At 43.9% G+C, this 21666-nt stretch overlaps 1 protein-coding gene across 11 annotated transcripts; it reads right to left on the bottom strand.

Moving 5' to 3' along the window:
* Window positions 1-114: 114 nt before the first annotated feature.
* Window positions 115-20235, bottom strand: pou2f1b (POU class 2 homeobox 1b). Of its 11 annotated transcripts, none has more exons than XM_029113416.2 (15): window positions 20158-20235; window positions 13498-13569; window positions 12841-12932; window positions 7459-7641; window positions 7166-7252; window positions 5286-5415; window positions 5043-5134; window positions 4668-4841; window positions 4447-4588; window positions 4184-4338; window positions 3131-3325; window positions 2931-3036; window positions 2507-2837; window positions 2226-2326; window positions 115-1488 (listed from the first exon to the last, which is right to left on the bottom strand). In XM_029113416.2, the coding sequence occupies exons 1-15, from the start codon at window positions 20201-20203 to the stop codon at window positions 1211-1213; spliced, it is 2184 nt and encodes a 727-aa protein (XP_028969249.2). In that variant the 5' UTR covers window positions 20204-20235; the 3' UTR covers window positions 115-1210. The 11 variants fall into 11 exon arrangements, with proteins under 11 accessions (XP_028969249.2, XP_028969252.2, XP_028969256.2 ...); XM_029113419.2 differs by lacking the exon at window positions 20158-20235 and adding an exon at window positions 14035-14494 and having other exon boundaries at window positions 2238-2326; window positions 3131-3322; window positions 4184-4329; XM_029113423.2 differs by lacking the exon at window positions 20158-20235 and adding an exon at window positions 14035-14493 and having other exon boundaries at window positions 2238-2326; window positions 4184-4329.
* Between the last annotated feature and the right edge of the window lie 1431 nt (window positions 20236-21666).

Here is a 21666-nt window from a genome sequence, read left to right as displayed (position 1 = left end):
CCAGAACGTCATGCAACTAAATGAGCAGTAACGATCACAAGATCACTGCACCCCCTGACACCTGCACTGGGAACCCTGACCAACACCACCCCTCCCCCCACCCACCCCCACCAACCCTCTGACAACACCCCACACGCAAGGGATTGTTGGTGTACGTAACCAGTTTAAAGCTCTAGGCGGCGTCATTTCATGTCGGCTTGCTGGCCTGTTCCTAGACTATGATTTACAAAAGCTCAGCAGCCACTCGGGGGCACTGCTGACACAGAAGCAGAGAGAGACGCAAGGTCAACCCCTTTCCTTAAAGCAACGATAACCGTTATGTCAGCCTCTTATTATTACTTGTTTTTAAAGCCTTATAACCACGATTAAAAATGTATGTAATATGTATGTCATATATATGAAGCCCAACTTGATGTTAGACATACAAAGTTCTGAACATGACCAGTCACTCACATAAAAACAAGGGAAAACAAACTAAAATGAGAACTATAAAATATAACTTTGATATGATTTGTGCTAGGGCCTGTCAAACAAAGCCTCTGACACTAAATAGTCATATACCATAGACAGGGGAGATGCACAAACCCCTCTATTAGTGATGATGTAAATTGTGAACTTAGTAGTAAATCATTTTGTTAGAAAAAAAAAACTGTATAAAAAGTAAAATCACACATTTTTGGTTAGAGGTTTTCAAGAAAAAGTTCTGAATAAAGAAAAAGAAGAGATATACTTTTAAAAAAGAGAAGGAAAGGAGGCTGGTCCCTCTGTAGTTTCATATGCCCAGACGTGGGTCAGGGTTCACAAGTAGCATGGACCGTAGAGTTCAAGGCCATCCTGTATAAGAAAATGGCTGCCTCAGTCCTCCAGTGTGACCCACCGCATCCGGCAACAAAAACAGCCGGGGAGTCGCTTTTTGCAGTACAAGGGAAGAGATCAAATGAAAAAAGAAATAAAAACGTATAAAATAAATTCCAACCCCCTTCGCAGAGGATTTCTTTTTGGTGGCAGCAAAAGGATTAAATAATGATGGTGGGGGTAAGGATCGGGGGAGGGGGCGCCCAGAGATGGGCAGAGTCAACAGCCAAAGGTGAAATCCCAAACAACAGCCCTATTCCCCACAGTGACCTACTATGGCAACAGCCAACCATATCATACGCTACATTTCAACACAAGTGGGGCACCAAACCGGGCACAGGGTGTCATTTGAGTTTCACTGGGCCTTGGATGCCATGGTGACGGTGGAGGCGGGGACTGGGACTGTCGTCGTGGTGACCTGGTGGTCGGCTGTGACCTGCAGGCTCCCGCCCCCTGCGGTCCCGGCTGACACCAGGCTGACAGGGTTGCTGGTGAGCAGGGACAGGTTCTGGGGGTTCAGGAAGAGCGGCGCGGTCACCAGGTTGGGCGTGCTGCCGGCCGAGGTGTTGGCGAAGAGCAGGTTGCCACTCCCGTCCAGTGAGGTTATGGGGAGAGTGCCACCTGACGCCAGAGCTGTGGGGAGATCAGAGGAGCAACGGAGGTCAGTTGGATGGATAAGTACGGACGCAGTCTCTAGATTTACATGTAGTTAGCTACCCATTTTACATGTAGTTAGCCAACCATTTACCTGTCGTTAGCTAGCTAATTATCTTTCGTTAACTAGCTAGTTACCTGTCGTTAGCTAGGCATTTACATGTAGCTAGCTACCCATTTACATGTAGTTAGCTAGCTATTTACATCTACCCCAGCTTGGTGATTTTCTTGTGCTCTATTTAATTCATGAAATCAAAAGTTGTAGCAAACAAGCAACAACTTTTTTTCCACCGAAGTTTCATCAAGTCTTTATGATTCACAGTCTGGGTGAAATGTGCCAACCACGAATTCCCGGCCTTTAGCCGGCTCCGAAAACGGTCTACTTATCTTGCCTCTCTTTCCACTGGCTGTAGAATCATTACTAAATTTTAGATACTGATGTAAAACTAACCTGGTCCCCAGACTACCAATTGGCCTTTGTCAGACTGAGTGTGCCAGAGACCTGCTGAGTATTTGGCACCATAACATTTTAGACCTTCACACAGGTGGGGAAGCTGTTGGGTGAGATGACTGGTTGGTCAGTAAGGCCGATACATGTTGATTCTCCTAGTGGTTCTCACAGGCCTTGTTTTAACGCGCTCGGCCAGCCTTTGCAGCGGCGGTGGGGTCAGGGTGTGTGTGTGTGACGTGTAGAGTAATTAAACATTTGTACTTGCCGCTCCACAGACCTTGAATGGTGGCCAGAGTGCTGTTGCTCAACATGGCCGGGTTCAGAGCCCCGCCCAGACCCCCCGGGGCCAGGCTCAGCAAGGCCCCCCTGCGCCACAGACACAGTGAAACGCTGTCATTGTCGAACTCACTCAGCGAGCGAATTATTCTTACACCTCCACCAATCCTTGACATTGTGACAATCGGAGCAATACGCACATAACAGTTCTACTACTATTACCATTGTAAAAAGCCTCAACGTGGCTTACAACATCCCCATCCTACTCACCCAGGGTTGAACTGCGAGGACGCCATCAGCCCCGGGTTAAGCCCGGCCATGGCCGCGAAACTGGCGCTGGTGGGCATCTGGGCGGCGCCTTGCAGAGCCGCCGAGAGTCCCGGTCCGGCAACCATCACCTGACCGGTGCCCAGGGTGGTCGCCAGGGAGGACGGCGCCTGCGTGACCGCCGCTTGCTCCTGGGTTCCGCCCGTCTCCACCGCCGTGGACCGGAGCGCCGTGGGGGAGGGGCTCAGCGACGGGGAGCTGGTCACCGTGGTGACCATCGGCGTCGTGGAGATGACAGAGGCTGTGTTCGTGGTCGCCCCGCTGGCGGTCGTGCCTAGGACCAAAAGGGGTTGGGGGAGGGGGGGGGGGGGTTAGACGCCTGGGAATTACTTTAAATATTTTACATGACCGTGGCCCGTCGCTGTACCTGTGAAGGTCTGGCCCGAGACACTGGTGCTGTTCATGGGCATCCCTGGGTTGACGGTCAGCGTGGTTGGCGTGGTGCTGGTCAGAAGGCTTGCCGTACTGGCCACCTAAACCGTGGAACAACAGGGAGGGGGCTCAAACGCGGTCAAAGCGAACCGAAACGACAGCGATGTGATCGTGTGTGTTCGGTGCGAGTCCTACCAGGGGACTGGTGGGGCTGAAGATGGATTTAATCGGGGTGCTTCCCATCCCCACGTTGCTGTGGCCACTACTGGGGGGGTTGATCCTCTTCTCCTTCTGCCGGCGGTTACAGAACCACACCCGAATCACCTCCTTCTCCATGTTGAGCTGGTCGGCGATCATGGTGATCTCCTCAGAGGTAGGTTTTTGGTTCTGCTTGAAGAGGGCAAAAGAACAATGATTCCTTTTAAGCACGGGTCGCTACGTTCATCACGGGACAGAATTACTTCCTGGAAACGGAATATTGTGTTAATTTGATCAATGGATTCTCAAACTTTTTTTTTTGCACATTTTGATTTTACAATTTAAAAGATTGCAACCCCACCATGTTGAAAAAGGGGATATAATCAATTAGGTTAAGGGGCTCTCTCTTTTTGGTCAAGAATATTTGTTCAAGGGTTACACAGAGGAATGCCATACAGTTTTTCTCTAAATGTATTACTTTACATTTATTAGAATAATACAGTATTAATATCATTTGTGTGCTTTTCCTGTAGTTTTGATAGATTCTGTGAGTTTGTTAATTGCTAGTAGTTAATTGCTAATGCTATGAGGCTCAGTTGACAAAGCATGAAAATTTGGTTGAATTCTTAAAGAGGTGAAATGTGTGGCCCCCTGTGCAGCTCCAAGGCTTTCCCCCTCCTGGAAGTCTCACGTCTTACAGGGGGGGGGGGGGGTGTCAGCGGGCGAGGTGCGAGGAGAAAGGGGACATCTATAAATGTGTTGCATACCAAAAATCACTGTCTTTCAGCCATCCCAGCTTGTTAAGTAAATATCTTGAAACGTTTTAAATCTAAGATGCTGTGGAAAAGTAAACTGAAAGTAACTGTCAGCATAAAGTGTACAGCAGCATCTCTGCTTGCTAGGTGTCCAAGGAAGGCAGGACGATATTATAATCCAGAACCCGTCCAACCCAACCTGAAATACCATTTGCCTCAAATCTTTAGTTCAAAATTTGTTCTGAAAGTTGCTTTTCCAGAGGGTTAGAGGCTGGAGGTGCAAAACTTTGCTCACCTCTATAAAGCTCTTTTCTAAGGCCACGCGGATGTTGGTCTCAATGCTGGTCCTCTTCTTGCGCCTGCGGTTTAGCCCCTCCATGCCCAGACCGTGGGAGCCCAAGGCGCTGGGGCTGGCCGGGATCTGGTCGGACGACAGGTTCTCTGCACAAACAGCACCGTGACAAGGGACAGAGAGAGAGGTAAAGAGCAGGACAGCACATACAGGGCAGCACATACAGGGCAGCACATACAGGGCTTTCGGTCAGCTTAGGAACAAACCTGCGTCATTGAGCCATTTCTCCAGCAGCGGCTTCAACTTGCACATGTTCTTGAAGCTGAGGTTCAAGGCCTCAAAGCGGGAGATGGTGGTCTGGCTGAAGTCGTTACCGTACAGCTTGCCCATGGCCAGGCCGACGTCCCCCTGAGGACAGAGATGGTTAGAGGTATAACTATGCACAAATTCCTACCAAAGCCGACACCACCTGCTACCACCAACACACCTGTGTAAAGCCCAGTTTGATTCGTCTCTGTTTGAAGGTCTTGGCGAACTGTTCTAGTTCTTCCAGGTCACTGGGCTCCTCCAGACTGGGCGTGTCCAGGCGTTTGGGCGGGGTCTGGCTGTGTGACAGGGACTGAATGGGTGTGGCTGCTATCGTGCGGGTTGGGGTCGCTGGCTAAAGGTTGGAAAATGGGGTAAAAATGGAGTTGAGGAAATCACAAATTTATATTGGGTACATCTCAATTGATCAACTCTAGTTCAGTCCGCTCTCCCCACCTTCTATTCAAAATCCATAGCATTAAAAACCCAAAAGTCCCTCCCCTCCTGTAGGTCTTTGAGAAAGGAGACAGGGAGGGAAGATCTAGTGACGTCTGACCTGTGTTGCAAGTGTGATGCTTGGCTGAGTGTGCAGGAGGTTGGCTTGGCTTTGAGGTAGCTGAGTTAGAAGATTCTGGGCTTGCAGGAGACCTGTTCAGAGAGTTACAGACAACAGGTCAGAGGTCAAAAGTCAGGAATGTTTGCAGCATTTTCCGGTTTGTTTGTGTGTAGTACATACTCTGTGTCGTGACAGCTGCTGATGTAAAAAGGGCTTTGTAAATTCATTTGATTGTGTACATACTCTGTTGGCCCTGCGGTGTCTGGGAGATGATGAACTGGCCAGGCTGTAGCTGGGTGGCGATGTGGTGTCCGGGCTGGACCAGGACGAACTGGGGCATCGTCAGGTTCTGCTGCTGCAGCTGTTGTAACTGCTGAAAGTCGTCACACACAACAGGAGGATCGCACATTAATACCGCAGGCACACACAGACACAAGTCTGACGCACAAGCACGCACGCTTCCTATTTAATTTAGTTTTCCGGGGTTAACGAGAGTTTGGCAAAATGTTTGCATTTTTATACAGAGCATTTGGAAAGTATTCAGAATCAATTTGATCCATTTTAGTATACAACTGTAAAATAACAATATGTAAGAAAAAGGTGAAGGGTTTTGAATATTTTCCAAATGCACTGAATAGTTCAACAGTTAAATGGTACAGGTAGGTAGGTATAATAGTAGGCTTTGTCCTACAGTTAAATGGTACAGGTAGGTAGGTATACTAGTAGCCTTTGTCCTAGAGTTAAATGGTACAGGTAGGTAGGTATACTAATAGCCTTTGTCCTACAGTTAAATGGTGCAGGTAGGTAGGTATACTAATAGCCTTTGTCCTACAGTTAAATGGTACAGGTAGGTAGGTATACGAATAAACTTTGTTCTACAGTTAAATGGTACAGGTAGGTATACTAGTAGCCTTTGTCCTACAGTTAAATCGTACAGGTAGGTAGGTATACTAATTGCCTTTGTCCTGCAGTTAAATGGTATAGGTAGTTAGGTATAGTAGTAGCCTTTGTCCTACAGTTGAATGGTACAGGGATGTAGGTATACTAGTAGTCTTTGTCCTAGAGTTAAATTGTACTGTACACAGTGTTTCCCCTACTTTTTTCCCCAACAGCAGGGGGGTGTATTGAGGGTGTGTGGCGGGCCGACTCGCTGGCATCAATGACACAAAAGGCTTAATGCGTGAAATGCTAAAACGTCCTCCCTGCACCCACACACACCAGTCTCTCTTGCTTGTCAACTTTTTTGACATTATTTTGACAATACTGTCTTAATACAATACTGATAATACTGACAATAACATGATTCCCTAATCATAACCTAATTACTCCCCCTCTATTAACATTCTCTAAAACTGTTCATGACTCACCTCCCAGACTCCTAATAAAAGCCACTAGTGTCTAACTACAGTCCAGGTACAGGTAGGTAGGTATACTAGCGGCCTCTGTCCCACAGCTACAGGTAGGTATACTAGCAGCCTCTGTCCTACAAGTAGGTAGGTATACTAGCTGCCTCTGTCCTACAGGTAGGTAGGTATACTAGCTGCCTCTGTCCCACAGCTACAGGTAGGTATACTAGCAGCCTCTGTCCTACAAGTAGGTAGGTATACTAGCTGCCTCTGTCCTACAGGTACAGGTAGGTAGGTATACTAGCTGCCTCTGTCCTACAGGTAGGTAGGTATACTAGCTGCCTCTGTCCCACAGCTACAGGTAGGTATACTAGCAGCCTCTGTCCTACAAGTAGGTAGGTATACTAGCTGCCTCTGTCCTACAGGTACAGGTAGGTAGGTATACTAGCTGCCTCTGTCCTACAGGTAGGTAGGTATACTAGCTGCCTCTGTCCTACAGGTACAGGTAGGTAGGTATACTAACTGCCTCTGTCCTACAGGTAGGTATACTAGCAGCCTCTGTCCTACTGGTACAGGTAGGTATACTAGTTCCCTCTGTCCTACAGGTACATGCATCCAGTCATACAAAGTTCTCATGGATCTTCCACAGGGACAACAGCTGCACAGCAAACAGTATACTCATAATCATATCCCATAACTGTCTTATTCAGTTGTACTTTTACAGGCAGATTATACAGGTTCAGTCATTCATGTAACAATGATATAAAGGTGTACTACAGGTAGGTAACTGTTGAAGGTCGCCATCTCGTACGGGTATCCCAGCTGACTTAGCTGGCCGGGGAGATGCGTTGAGCCAGAGGGAATCTGAGGGGGAACGACGTTAACATTACAGCTCCGAGATTCCTGCATATTCAGTTGATGACACTGTGGCTGTTTTGCTTTGTGGCAGCATGGGATTCCACAGATGGTTTTACATTCACAACCCATTCTAGAGTGGGCAACACAATACCCTCTGTCTCCCTGCAGGTTCTGTCCAGCACTAGTGAATGGGGTGTGTGTGTGTTTCTTACAGAGGTGATCTGGATGGGCTGGGACAGGGGCAGCTGTGTGATGGGCGTGGCTGCGGAGGCAGAGATGCTGGCCCCGGCGGCGTTGCTCTGCTGGCTGGCCGACTGCTGCTGCATGGCTGCTGCCAGGAGCTGCGCCTGGGCCTGTTGCAACAACAACTGCTGCTGGGCCGGAGTCAGGGTCAACTGGAGGGGGGGGGGGGGACAGCAAGAGGATGGGGGCAAAGAGAAACGGGAGGGGGGGGCAGAGACACAGTTGTTAAAAAATGATAAAATCTGCTTTCCATTCTGGTCAAAGGTCAAATTACTGTCAAGGTACAGTACACGTCACGCCGCGATTGAGGGCCCAAGGGCCAACGGATGGAGGCGGGGAGGGACCAGTGCGATTGGACAGAGGATGTTTTGGGAGGCCCCTCCCCCGTACTGGATGAAGGTGCCACGGCCAGAGGCTTTCTGAAGCCTGAGATCACCTTGCCCGAATGGTCGTGGATGTGAATGGTCGTGGATGTGAATGGTCGTGGATGTGAATGGTCGTGGATGTGAATGGTCGTGGATGTGAACGGTCGTGGATGTGAACGGTCGTGGATGTGAACGGTCGTGGATGTGAATGGTCGTGGATGTGAACGGTCATAAATGTGAATGGTCGTGGATGTGAATGGTCATGGATGTGGCACAAACACAAATGCGTCCCTGTGCCTTCAAACAGTCCACTCCGTCCACACCAATGTAGAATGAATATGGTAAGTACATTTTCCGATCCATTTTTCATGTGCATCACTTACGTAAAGGTTTTTTGGACATAACAGCACTATGTTTATGTGGGTCTCCTCTCTTTAATCTCCACTTGGCCTTAGAACTGTGAATCAATTTCTCTCTGATTTACTAACCCTATATAGGTGGCAGATTCTTCCGGTTTTCAGCTTTTAGTGACATTAAGAACCTGCAAAACTAATAACCATCAGCCTGACGAAAGTAGTCACCACGCTCACAAATACAAACACCAACACACAAGCATGTACATCGCATCTACAGGGAGTTTCAGGAAACACTGATTCTTTCTGTTCGATGTCTCCTGAAAAAATTATTAACGTTCAACTCCAATAGATTTGGTTGATTCTCCAGTCATTTTAATATTTAATATAGCATACAAAAAAAATGTATGTCTAGTTTTATTCTGCCCTCAGTTCAGTGCATGTCCTGTTCTTTTCCGATCAGTGCAGAAAAGCGAGAGGAGACGAGGAAAATATTTGGATCCACCTCTTTACAGACAGGGAGACTGACAACAAGCCACTTACTCCAGCTATCTGTCCCCAACAAGCCAGCATGAGCTGGACGGTGGTCAGAGTTGCACCTGAGTCTTCTGACTTGGACTCGGGACAGAGTACACAGATTACTTTAAATATGATATTATATAGGACAACCTTTTGCATCGATAACCTTGTACGTAATAACATTGGCAGTCTAACATATGCGATCATCTTAACCTTGAACAGGATAACCTCACGCAGGATAATGTAAATATAGGATATCCTTGACCATACATACAATTTTGTTATTGTTATTAGGTGGCAGCTTGAAGAGGGCGCTCTATTAATTCGCTTAGCCATTGTCTAGCCAGCAAGGTAGCTAGTTAGCTTAGCTAGCATTCTGTGCAAATTGTGTGTCACACTCACAGTCTCGACTGGCGCAGGGGCCACCGCTAATTAAAGTAATCTCATCTAGGTAGTTACTTTCCTAGCAACAACAGCTATTTAGCTTCTTTTGGTAGAAAATATTAGATTTTATCCAGGTTATGCACTGGTTAGCAGTATCCCAAACCTTATTATTATGTTTAATATGAAGTAAGATGTAGCTGAGCCAGCTACTCGTTCGCTAGCATGCTACCTTTCATGACTGTGAAAACTAAAAAGTGCTTTAGGTTTATGGAGGTAAAACAGTGACATACGTTTTTGTTGTAAAAATTTTGTACACTTGGAATTACTTTTGTGGATGTATAAAAATTTGCATAATTTGCAAATTATTTTTATGTGTAAATCACAGTCTGCGGTAGTACGTTTCACAGTGTTTGCAGGCGGAGATACACATGAGGACTCATTGGCAGGCCATAGATTTTTCTGACCAATGAACTGAACGCAACTCAATTTCACCTTCTAACCAAAAAATATAATATAGGATAGGATAACAAACCTTTTAGATTATTTTTCCACCTAGCTAAACCAATGCACCAAGTTTTACTGGAGTCTACTAGTTAAATTACTCGAATGTAAACGTAGCAACTAGCAAGGAACCTACATGTGTTCTACCGTTTTGCCTGGATACTATCTATTTACCACGGGAATAATAGAAATTCACGTTGCATGATTAATACTATTTGTTAGACTAGTTTGGGCGTATACATTCCAGTTTAATATGGTTCAAATCATAACATGTATTTTTGTTTATCATTTAATATGTTTGCTCAACACAATTTCTTCAACGAATTTGTGTAATGTGTAAGTTTGGCAAAAGGTTAGTCTTAATTTGATCCATCTATAGGAATTTCTGCTCCAGAGAACACAGTAAAGTCTCAGTAGGTGACTTGCCATGTCAATTTCTAGCTAATTACAATTTTTCCGTTGTAGTAATTTAGCTCGTTATTACTCCTATAACGTTAATATTGTTATCATTCAAAACGGTTTTTCGTAGTTTTCAAATGCATTTTTACGTTAAACGAACTGATAAAAGATTTGGTATAGTATCAACAACTGAGGTACGAGCGGGTAGGGGAAGCCGACCATGCCATTGGCCAGACAAGCTATGGCGAGCCAATCAGAATCCTCATGGATATCTCCGCTTGCAAACGCTGTGAAACATACTACAACAGACTGATCTACAAAAATTATTTTGTCACACTTCTAGCAAAATTTTTGTGACAGAACTCGGAGTGTCAGTATTTATACATTGGCAAGTGTTATTAATGAGTTGCATGAATCCTAATATCAAGACAGTTACAATATTGCAAATATATTTATACAACTACAAAAGTAATTTCAGGTTTGCAAATACAAGGGTCTAACCTTATTTAGAACTATTAAAAAAACCTATGTTGCCGTTTTACCTTCATATTGGTTCACAAAGAGCTATGTAACCTGCTGACTGGGTCCTTGCATCTCAAAATGAACATGCCCAATGAACATGCCCAATGACATGTCAAATCAGTTTTTAATTTGAAAAATCTATTACAGAATGTTGTGAGTGTTACATTTGGGATAGCTGGATAAATGGATTTAACTTTGTACAACCCTGAAAAAACAACCAGAAACGACCATATTCATAGGAGTGATTTAGTAATCCATAAGACTATCGCCAACTGAAATAAAACTCCAGTTCAATGAAATTAACAAAATCTATAATGAACTAAACTAGCAAGCTGGACAACCAGTGGTGTCGTTAGCCCTGAGCGTCCGGGGCTATAGCCCCATTTCTTTTATGAATAGCCCCGGATCTCAAATGGAACAAAAAATTATAATAATACAAAATAGCATCCTGATCTATTCATCTATAATTCTGATCGCGCATTATGTACAATGTAGACGTGTATGCCGTCTTGAATGTACAATCTTCCACATGCAAACCCCTGCACTTTCAGTCCCGGGTGGGGCAGGCTCAGCCCTGAATGTATTGTGATCCTAGCGACGTCTGTGGACAACTTATTAGCCCTTGTGCTGAAAATATTTTACAAGGTGCTGCAGATGCATGTCTTGTAGCATCAACATCCTTTGTTTTTGCGATAAATTAATGTGGGAAATGTAAATAGAAAACTGTATTTACATATTAGGTAAATGTTGTTTATATTGAAATGTCATCACAATAACCTGTTAGTGTGAACAGGGCCACTTCTTCAAGAAGTAGGCTACAAAAGATGGTAAACCATATTTTACAAGTTACTAGTGTTTTAATGCTTCCAAAGTATGTTGTAGGTGATAGTGGAAGAATTTTTCTGACTTTACATTTCAATAGAAGAGAAGTCAAGGTAGAGAAAAAAAAGGATAATGTTTCTAGCTCGATGTGTCAAAAGATACTGTAAGACGGTAATCAATGCTAATTATGCAAATGTATTCAAATGCATGTAGTGATAGTTGACACGCATTTAAGCATTTTGAGTTGAGATATCCAAAAAAAGTGCAACAAAGTAGGTCTGGTCTCTCTAGATAGAAAGTTTAGAGAAATACTATTTTAGGATAAGTTAATATGCAAATGTGTGTTGTGATATTATAATTTTTTTTAAGCATGTTAAGTTGGCATCCCAAATATGGTGAACTGAAGTTGGTTTGGTCTCTATCTTGATTGCTTGAAGTGAAAGAGGTATTGTTATTCCATTAAAGTCAACAAGTAAATCCTATAAAAAAAACACCCATTCAAGTCAATTTGTAATCAAACTTAAATATTTAAAAAGTACGAAAGATATGAAACGGTTGTTGGCAGGCAACTTGGTCTAGAATACACTGAATGTTTTATAGTTTGAACAGTGTCTTTAACTCAAACGCTGTGAAAGGATTAGCATGCAATATAAAAATAATTTAAAAAATAATTAACTGGGGAACATTAATTGAAATATTTAGTCAAATCATGATTTGCACTAGATGTTAATCATTTGGAGTACAATTTCTAGAAACAGTATCAGTTGTTATGCTACCAACAACCAAATATAAGCAGATTGCTTTCCTAAAGGTGGAATCAGAAGTCCCCAAATCCCCTAACATGCAGACACACACAGGGAGCAACCTTCAACACAGGGTTTTAGTAACAGGTAGCATATTGAAGGTATTGTATTAACAGCAAATGATCTACATGAGAAAAGAAAGAGGAGGAGACTGTTTGAAATGCACTGTAGCCCACAGAAAAGAGAGAGAGATGAAAGAGGGAAGGCAGGCAAGAGGAAAGGGTGAGTGAGCAGAGAAGTTAATTAAAAAGAAAAAGAAAAACGTGTGCAGCACATGTAAATTCTGCATAGATTTGCATATTCTCAGCCATCTGTTACCGAGCAACCGCAGAGCAGCTAGTTAGCATACTGGGTTGATTAATCTTCCTTGTTGCCAGGCAATACCGAGAGCGCCTAGCTCATTTAAATATACTGTTCTTGTGTGTGCGCGCGTGTATGTGCTTGTGTGTCTGATCTGCTGGCATGCCTCTGTCCCAATCCCACTCCTCATGCCCACTGCCCTCTGCCATCTTGGGTAGGTGCCACAAACGCCCCCAAAGTTCTTTAACCAGACTGGTTAAAAATAAAAACAAGCAGTCTCGCTCTCACTTTCTGCTGGTTGATGCAACGAACGTGTGTCTGTTTCAGAGGGAGGGAGTTACCTGTTGGAGAAGCGCCTGTGCGTTTCAGGGGGAGGGAGTTACCTGTTGGAGAAGTGCCTGTGCTTGTGCATTGGTGATTGCGTTCGTGGCTTGAACCGTCTGCCTCTGAAAATCCAATCCATTTGTTTGCACACCTGAGAATTTAAAAACGTGATTAGGTTATTAGAAAAACTCTCACTCTCCTCTATCTCTCAAACACACACAAACACATATTATACAGACACTAAAGTAGCCTCTGATTAATACCGCGGCATCACAAAAACAACCCAATTAACCTCCCCTGAACCTCTTTCTCCATTTCTCAATCACCACCCCGCAAATAGTCTGAGCTACAACTGTACATGTGGGCCTTTCGGGTCGCTGGTGGCTCCATATCTATGGAGCTGGCTGCATGTGATGGCAGCGCATTAACTGAATCTTTTACTGGTTCTCACTTTCTTTCACGTGTATCTGTCATGTAGAGAATCTAAACCTAGCTAAAAACACACACACACGGTGGAACACATCAATGAGCGGAAAAGCAGACCTGGGGAGTGTTCGGAAGACATTAAACAGGACCGTACGTTTTCAAAAACAAGAAGGCCATTACCAAAACTTTCTAATATTTTTTTGGTTCATGTTTCCGATGGTTGAACGGGCCCCAGGTAGGAGACCGGAATGGCGTGGCAGCAACTGGTCACAGCAGGCAGGCCAACTCACCTGTGTTTCCATCCCCACTCTGACTCTCCATCGCACTTTTCCTAGATTCTGACGGATCATTCATTCTAGAATCTGGAAAAGGCAGACAGACAGACAGACAGACAGACAGGCAGAGAGAGATGAAGACATTCACTAGGCTTTCATTGACTCTCTTTAACGCAACGCCCGGCCGTCCAATCACAAAACAGACCCTAAAGGGTTCACCTCACGGAGATCAGAGGTCATATGCCCTGCTATGGCATTAGACATCCAATAGTGTTTTCTAAGAGGCCAGACTAACAACATCTACCTGGAGTCTATATGCAGTGTATTTTTCAGAACCGTACCAGACAAATAAAATGTACACCAGGTGAAAATGAAACAATTACAAAGCGACATTCAACATGGTGACAATCATCTTCATCACCCAACATGATGGCAAATAGGAGCAACTTTTGAGCGTGTGAATTCACAAAAGCTCAGCAGAACAACATTCGCCCCAGTTTTGTCTTTGACAGTCCTCAGACACACATACCCAAACAGGACCCCACGACTCACCAATGTCGGTTGCACCCGTGTCTTTCAGCATGGCTGCAAAAGGTGGTGGCATCCGATGAGGCGGTCGCGCCGGACAGACCCTTCGTCAGGCTGTCCGGTCGACACACTGCCCCTTCCACGTCTCCCCTGTCCCTACTCAGCAGTCCAGTACAACCGAAACGGCAGGGAGTCTACCAGTGACAGACCCCGAAAGGCTGACGGTTCAAACCCCCAAGCTCACAAGCTGAGATATCTGTCAATGTGCCCTTAAGTAAAGCAAATAACCCTAATTGCTCCTGTAAGTCGCTCGGGGGGAGAGCGTCTGCTAAATGACAAAAGGAAATGGCAAGTGCACAGCCAGAGAAGGACTGGCACACTGATGAACACTCCACCACAGAACACTGACTCACCAACTCAACACTCCACCAAAGCCAAAAGGGCTGAGACTAATAGCTCTCGCTAACTCTCACTTGCTCTCTCTCTTTTTTGTCAAATGTCTCCCTCCTGTTCCCTCCCCCTTTTTTTCCCTCCCCCTGCCTCCGTCCCACTTGTGCGTGTCAGAAATTGTCACGACTACTGAAAAAGTTCTCTCTTTCTGGAAGAAAACTGAGACGAGTGCAGCTGCCTGCCCCCCCCCCACCCCTCCATAATGAAAGTATAATCAGTATTCAGCTGATTAAAGCCATATGCAAATCAGGCGCTGCCTCGTTAGCAATGCAAGCCTTTGAAGTCCTGCGAAAAAGACTCGTTTCACACCGGGCTCTGAAAGCTTTCTGCATAATTTAAAAGCCCCATAAATATTTATCATCTCATTACCATATTAATTGGATGGCTTTTTGGAGGATGATAAACAGGGGAATTGAAGGAGGAGAATTAAAAAGCGAGAGAGACTGGCTCGAACAATACACCGAGCATCGTCTGTGGGGGGAGCGGCACAAGCCCAATTAACAACAGAATGCAGGGAGCAGAGTAATTAGCTAAGAGCGCCAGGTAAAAGCAGGAGCAAACAACTTCCCAGAATCCTGTGCGACACCCACTACCAGTGGCTCAGGGCATGTTGGCACGGAGGGCACGTTGGCGTGGAGGGCACGGAGAGGTGGCAGGCACAATTAACTGACAGAACATCTCAGACGGTCGCTCCCAAATTCTGCCAGGAGTCACGTTGACCCGGCCATAAATGAGACCGACGGCGGGGTGGGGAGTGGGGCATTCAATCGGAAATAAATAACTCCACAATAATCCACCACGAGCCCGTCATTACTGCCGGACCCCCCATGGATGTGGCATTCCACGCTGGAGAGAAAAAACTAGAGGGGGGGGGCCAAAGGGGTACTATCGGCGATGTTTACGATGCGTGTTAAGATTAGCATATTTAGATTAGCTTTACATTCCATTAGGCTCGACGTTCATATTCAGAGGGTCCCCCTCACTTTTCTTTTTATTTAGCATTGAAGAACATGCCTCGAAAGTTAATGTAGCGGACAGGCAGACGCCAGACTGACAGACGGGCTGTGGTGTCAACACAATATTAGAGTTTGGACATGACAGTTGCACCCACTTCTCCATTGCCAAAGCAAGTATGTCTCAACTACTAACTCTTTCTGAACCAAAATACCATATCAGGTCACCACCTACAAATGACTTGAAAGAGAATTACATCTTTGAAACAGTTAAAACATTTGGTTAAGGTTCAGTATTGGGGCGTTATCTGAATAAACAAACCTTGCAGAACAGAACAGCACCCATCTCCCTTTATATGAACCACTTTCGTACATTACACCAGCTTGACATTAAACCACACCAGCCGACAGTAAACCACACCAGCCGACAGTAAACCACACCAGCCGACAGTAAACCACACCAGCCGACAGTAAACCACACCAGCCGACAGTAAACCACACCAGCCGACAGTAAACCACACCAGCCGACAGTAAACCACACCAGCTTGACAGTAAACCACACCAGCCGACATTAAATCACACCAGCCGAAAGTAAACCACACCAGCCGACAGAAAAACCTCACCAACCGACAGTAAACCCACACCAGCCGACAGTAAACCACACCAGCCGACATTAAATCACACCAGCCGACATTAAATCACACCAGCCGACATTAAATCACACTAGCCAACAGGAAAAACCTCACCAACCGACAGTAAACCACACCAGCCGACAGTAAACCACAGTAACCGACAGTAATAATACTGCCTGTTTAAAACACACATTATGAGTAGGCCTTAGGAGAAATGCACTTTATTTAAACCACAGTTGCTAGGTTGGGTGGCTGGCAAAACACAACTGTGGAGCGAACAATGCATTATGCAAATATTTTAGCAGAGAGAATTTTAAATAGGTAACTCATTAGCACTGAGTGAATATAGCGGAACAGCTAATGCAAACAGAGACGTGATGTAAGGCATAGCAAGCACACAATGATATGCATATAATTCCACTGACATTTAAAGAAGTTGTCCAGTGATGTTATTAACTTTTTCAGCTGAAAAGTGATATCCCAAGCACACAAAGTACAACCGTTTTTAAAAACAATAAACAAATGCAAACTTTATGGAGTTGGTCTGATGGTAACTTTTGGATGTCATCTGCCTGCCCTCTTGCATGAGAAACAAATCAGAAGTAAGAGGACAAAAGATGAAAATGTGCACCACAACTTTTTACACGGATATCCCATAGTTTTTTTCTTCTTCAGTAAACCAGGTGTTCCAACTAAGAACCCATTAACACTATGTTGCTGAGTTAAGGAGTCAGCTAGTCTGTTAACACAGTACTGACAAACACAGTAACCGTGTCTGAACTGAACAGGCATTGTGGAGATGTTGGAATGGTTCTGTCAAATGTGGCACTCATGAGCCAAAACTGTCATGTCCTCCAACCATGTACTATGCCACCGATTTCTCGTGTTACACATGTTACGACCGGCAATGTAAATGAATAATGAATAACATCTACAGATGCTACACGCTACAGGGACTACCGTGTAACAAGCATGTAACAAAGCACAACGGAAAACCACAGAGGCGTGGATGTCATATCTTGGCACATTCCTTGCAAAAGTCACATTCCATTTTAATTTTGAGAGAAATTGCGTTGACAATTGTGATTCCCACTGTGCGAAGGGAGCAAAGTCATCTAACTTGGAAAAAACCCTCGACCAAAGCCCTCTCTGCCTTCCGCTTATTCCACGAGCAAACAGGCTTGGCAACAATTAATGATTAAACACAAATCCAGTGCCTACTTGTGCTCACAGTTCTACACAAGCTTTGACAGAATCTCAAATCTGAGCCTTGAGATTCTCGCCCCGTTCACGAACTGGGCCTGCCACAAAAGATCCGGTGCCATGAAAGCGGTATCAACCAGCGTTTCTCTGTCTTCGGGTGATGTCTGGACTGTCTCTCGAGTGAAGGGTGCTTTTCAGACACAAAACACTACAGGTGACACGTGTCAGTGTCTATATTAGCGTAACCCAGCTAAGCAATGAGCAATCCTGCTAACAGTTGATATTCCCCCAAGAAATGTGACATATAGATATGATATATTAAACACTGGACTTCTGCACCCTATGGTAGCTTTTCTGAGCAGCTCAGTTGGTAGAACATGGAACTTGCAGCACCAGAGTTGTGGGTTCGATTCCCACAGGGGACCACTATGAAAAAGGAGTGAAAATGTATGCTCTCACCTGCGTACATCAATATGGACAAGAGAGTATCTTACCAACTGTACTTTTACTACATTTTTATAAACGTTTATAACAACATTTTCAAAACTGTATTAACAGAAACAGGGTTGGAAACGTCAATGGGGAGACAAGGACATAGCAAGGGTCTGAACAGGGAATTGAACCGCCAACCCTCAGAAATGTGCGTCCCTAGGGTGGCACCACCAGATCAACCCATCACTAAAAGGGTTAACTTTACTGTGTCAATCTAGTGCCCCACTATCTACCTAGCCATGTACAGCAGGCTGACGTGATATTCTCCAACTCCCACTCTCAACAACAGCTTGTCTGTATGCACTTCATATGCCTCGCATCTATTACTGAACATTATGCATTATTCACGACAGCCATGTTTACAGCTATGAATATTCATGCTCGGAACTCACAGGATGGAAAAGGAGGTGGGGGGGTTATAGAACTGTGAGGAAGCGAGGGAGAGCGATAATCTCTCACCTTTTCTGACCCCTAAAAAGTAGCTTTTGTTCTAAGTGAACGTTGTTGTGCCATGAAAGCGATAGCCTGGTTTCACAACACAGCAATAGAGTTCTCTTAGACACGTTACCGGGATATAGCCTACAACTAAAACGTGGACACGTACACTTCGCCGAACCTGCAGAAATAATCCTGGTTCACAAAACTTCTGTAAAATATGTTTGTTGGCTGGAAACTAGTCTTCATAAAAGCTGGTGAAAGAAATAACATTAAGAGCTAACGGGTTTTAGGCTACAGTGTTGTCAGAGTTCTCAGTGGTATGATTAGAAAAGAACAGGGTTGGACGTCGCTGCCTGCCCTTTCATCAAAATGAGACCGAGAACATGAATAGATTGTGCTTTCGCTCTAGTGCCCCTCGCTGTTACGGAAATGGGGCCTCACTAACCCTCCCCCGAAAGAAGTGGCACAGGTAGGCCTCGCGGACACGGATCGCTAAAAAAGGCATTCAAAACAGATGCTGAAGACGATAATCATTCAAAACAAGAGAGGCGGGGAATAACGCGGTGCCGTTTTTAAATATAGGAAACCTCCCCGAATTAGGCATTCTAATGAAGCTTTTAATATATTCAGTCTACGTAAACAAACACCACCCACACAGAGGCGCACACAAACAATACTCAAGTCAAGACGGACACCGCTACAAAACTTCAAAGACTGGAGCAAATGTAAAGACAATGGCGGCTTCCAAAGAGAAAAACTTGTATCAGTTTTCTGTGTTATTTGGAGAAGTCTTTTTCGCATTTTTACGGTGCATGTTTAGTTCGATTTTTGGAGGCAGATGTAGCCTTTAAATAATGGTTAGCTTGTCATTTTCACTGACTGTTATGGTCGAGGAGGGGAAAAAAACGTAAATAAGGCTAAAACGCATTAGCCACACACAACCAAATACGTCCTAGAATGAAATATACTCAACAATACGGATGCTCGAGTATAATCGCTTTTCATCTATTGACTTAAGAATAACGTTTATATAGATAATAAGGTTTCGGCAGTGAAACTTGTTCTCTCACCAGCCAGGTGCAGAACATGGGCAGATTCATAGATTCGTATTTTTTTTTAAACCCAGGATTAAAAAAAGAACTGTTACACTACAGTTAACATAATAACATAATAGTAGGCCCACGGTTTGTAGGCCTTATACTGGTGACATTTGGCCATATCTGGCTAAATCCTGCCAGATAAAACTGGACATATTTTGCGTCAAAAACAAAATGATAGTTGATGAATATGCTGAACTCCGCATTGTCTATGGCCGGACAGGCCCACATGAATAACACAACAGGCTACAACGCCTGCATCGACCACAAAGGCTGGGAAGAATAGGCATATAAAATCAGGCTGCGCTAAGCCCACCGACACCAAGAAATAGCTTCTCGTCAGTCCATTTATGCCACTGTAAATACGAGTATAAAGTAAAATGCGCGGCCGCTAGCTGTTGGTAGAAAATGAATATCCAAACCCCCAAGAAGGTTCACGCCACAATAAGCATCAACACAAAGCCGACCTGCCAGGCTTTAGCAGACAAACTAGCCACCTCATCAAGCTAGCCACAGTACAGTATTTGAACAGTACAGTATATGAATATGGTATGTATAAAAACTACAGTCAAGTTGCCGATTACTAATAAAATATGCTAAATCGCATTTGTAGACGGGAGTATGAATATGTAGCGGCGTACAGCGGTCTAATCGCACAAAGGGAGGTAGCTATGTTTTTTTTCCTCTAATTTGCCGTCGCACTGCAATAGCCCGTTTTCCCCTCTGTCAAATATCCGCTAGCTGTGAATAAAATCAAATAATGGAGAAAACGGCAACATTGGGGCCAAATCATCTTGTTGTCTATTTTCGTCCGTGCAACATGGCTTGAGAGAAAGAGAGTTTGAATATAAGTATGAATATGTAAAATGCTGTAATGATTACCTGGTCCTGAACTCTCATCTTGACTCGCTGCTCCTCCGTCCGCCATTTTGAATATTTAAGCCGAAATCCCAGCCCTTGTAACTGGTAGGAAAGGGAGAAAACACACCCAGCACAACTAGTGGAACACTGGACTGCTGTATGAGCTTGTGATTTCATCCTAGATTAAAAACACCTTAGAAAAATAATGATTTTTGTTTAGATCTTGCTATGATTGACTGGGTTGAAATAACACAAATTAGTATTCCTCTGACCAGACTAGCATGTGAAAGTACACTGAACAAAAGATAAATGCAACATGTTGGTTCCATGTTTCAAGAGGTAATATAAAATATCCCAAAATGTTTCATTCCCACTAGCACTGTATTCCCAGTTATGTAAAATCCATAGATTATAAAATAGTCAACTTATTTCAATGTATACATTTCCTAAAATCTTTGAAATAGTAGAATTTTGTTCAATATATATTGATTTAAAAACTTTAATGTTCAAAATGCATCTACTGATAAAGGAAACCTGCACTCTCTGAAACCATTAAATATTTAGTTTTTTGTTCTTATCACTATATTATTTATTTAAATATTAGACCTTGGTTTCAGCTCCTTTTTTCTGTATAAATAAAAGTTTAAAATATAAAATAAAAATAAATATTTTTGTAGGGTAAAAGGTTAAAACGGACACATTTCGTAAGCAAGTCTTTAGGTTACACTGAAGAGCATACTCCATTGAATGTTAATTTATCTACAATGAGAAAATATTGAGAAATAATACATAACAAGAATATAAATATAGAGGAAGGCGATAAAAATAAAATGTAATAAAATGAACATGTAAATATAGTGGAAGGCACTCAAAATGTACAGTATTCTGTAATATTTACATGTATGTCAGAGAGGGTGGGTTAAAGAGCATATGTTTAAACTGTGCAGTATTTAGAATAATAAATAGAACTCCAGCAATTTTCCAGTTTTTATCAGTCGGTTAACTGTTAATGTGTTTTCTTTCCAAGTGAATAATGGAGTTACCAAGCATGATTATTTGTGACAGAGACACGGTTGTTGAAATCCTTCACTTTAAAGTCCTGTGGGTTTAATATAGTGAATACCTGGGTGATAGTTATCAAATTAAGAAAAGGGACGATGACCCCCCTGTCCTAGTTACAGATAAGAAACACAGAGATTTTCATTCATTATGTACGTTTTTATTTGTTTTGTATTTGTCTGGCCCTACTGGTCTGTGTATTTTATTACTATTTAAATATGAACGTATTGTGCTGTTTTTATTTCTATTTGGACCCCATAGAGTAGTTGCCTCTTAGGCAGGTGTCATAGGAATCCTAATGAAATACTAAAGAAACAAAGGGTAATCAGGTTCTATAGTTGGGATGCCAGAACAGAGAAGAGCCGGGCAATACTGGACCTACCTTCCCATAGGGGTGCGAAGCCCGGGAGACCACAGATGGCAGAACAAAGACCTTTGATTGGGTTACAGTGTTTGAGCTGGGCCTGGATT

This window comes from Esox lucius, chromosome 16 (assembly GCF_011004845.1).
Source record: "Esox lucius isolate fEsoLuc1 chromosome 16, fEsoLuc1.pri, whole genome shotgun sequence".
In the NCBI taxonomy this organism is placed as follows: domain Eukaryota; kingdom Metazoa; phylum Chordata; class Actinopteri; order Esociformes; family Esocidae; genus Esox; species Esox lucius.
The sequence above is the reverse complement of the archived record's forward strand: the minus strand, read 5'-3'. Positions and strand labels throughout refer to the sequence as shown.

What these genes read in the sequence shown, in the direction of transcription:
- pou2f1b (XM_029113414.2), bottom strand. Translation starts at nt 14,086, where the DNA reads ATGCCACCACCTTTTGCAGCCATGCTGAAAGACACGGGTGCAACCGAC. An exon ending in CACAGGCACTTCTCCAACAG is followed by an intron (nt 7,642 to 12,840) that starts GTAACTCCCTCC and finishes CCCCCCCTCCAG; the next exon opens with TTGACCCTGACTCCGGCCCA. An exon ending in CATTCAAGGTCTGTGGAGCG is followed by an intron (nt 1,489 to 2,225) that starts GCAAGTACAAAT and finishes ATCTCCCCACAG; the next exon opens with CTCTGGCGTCAGGTGGCACT.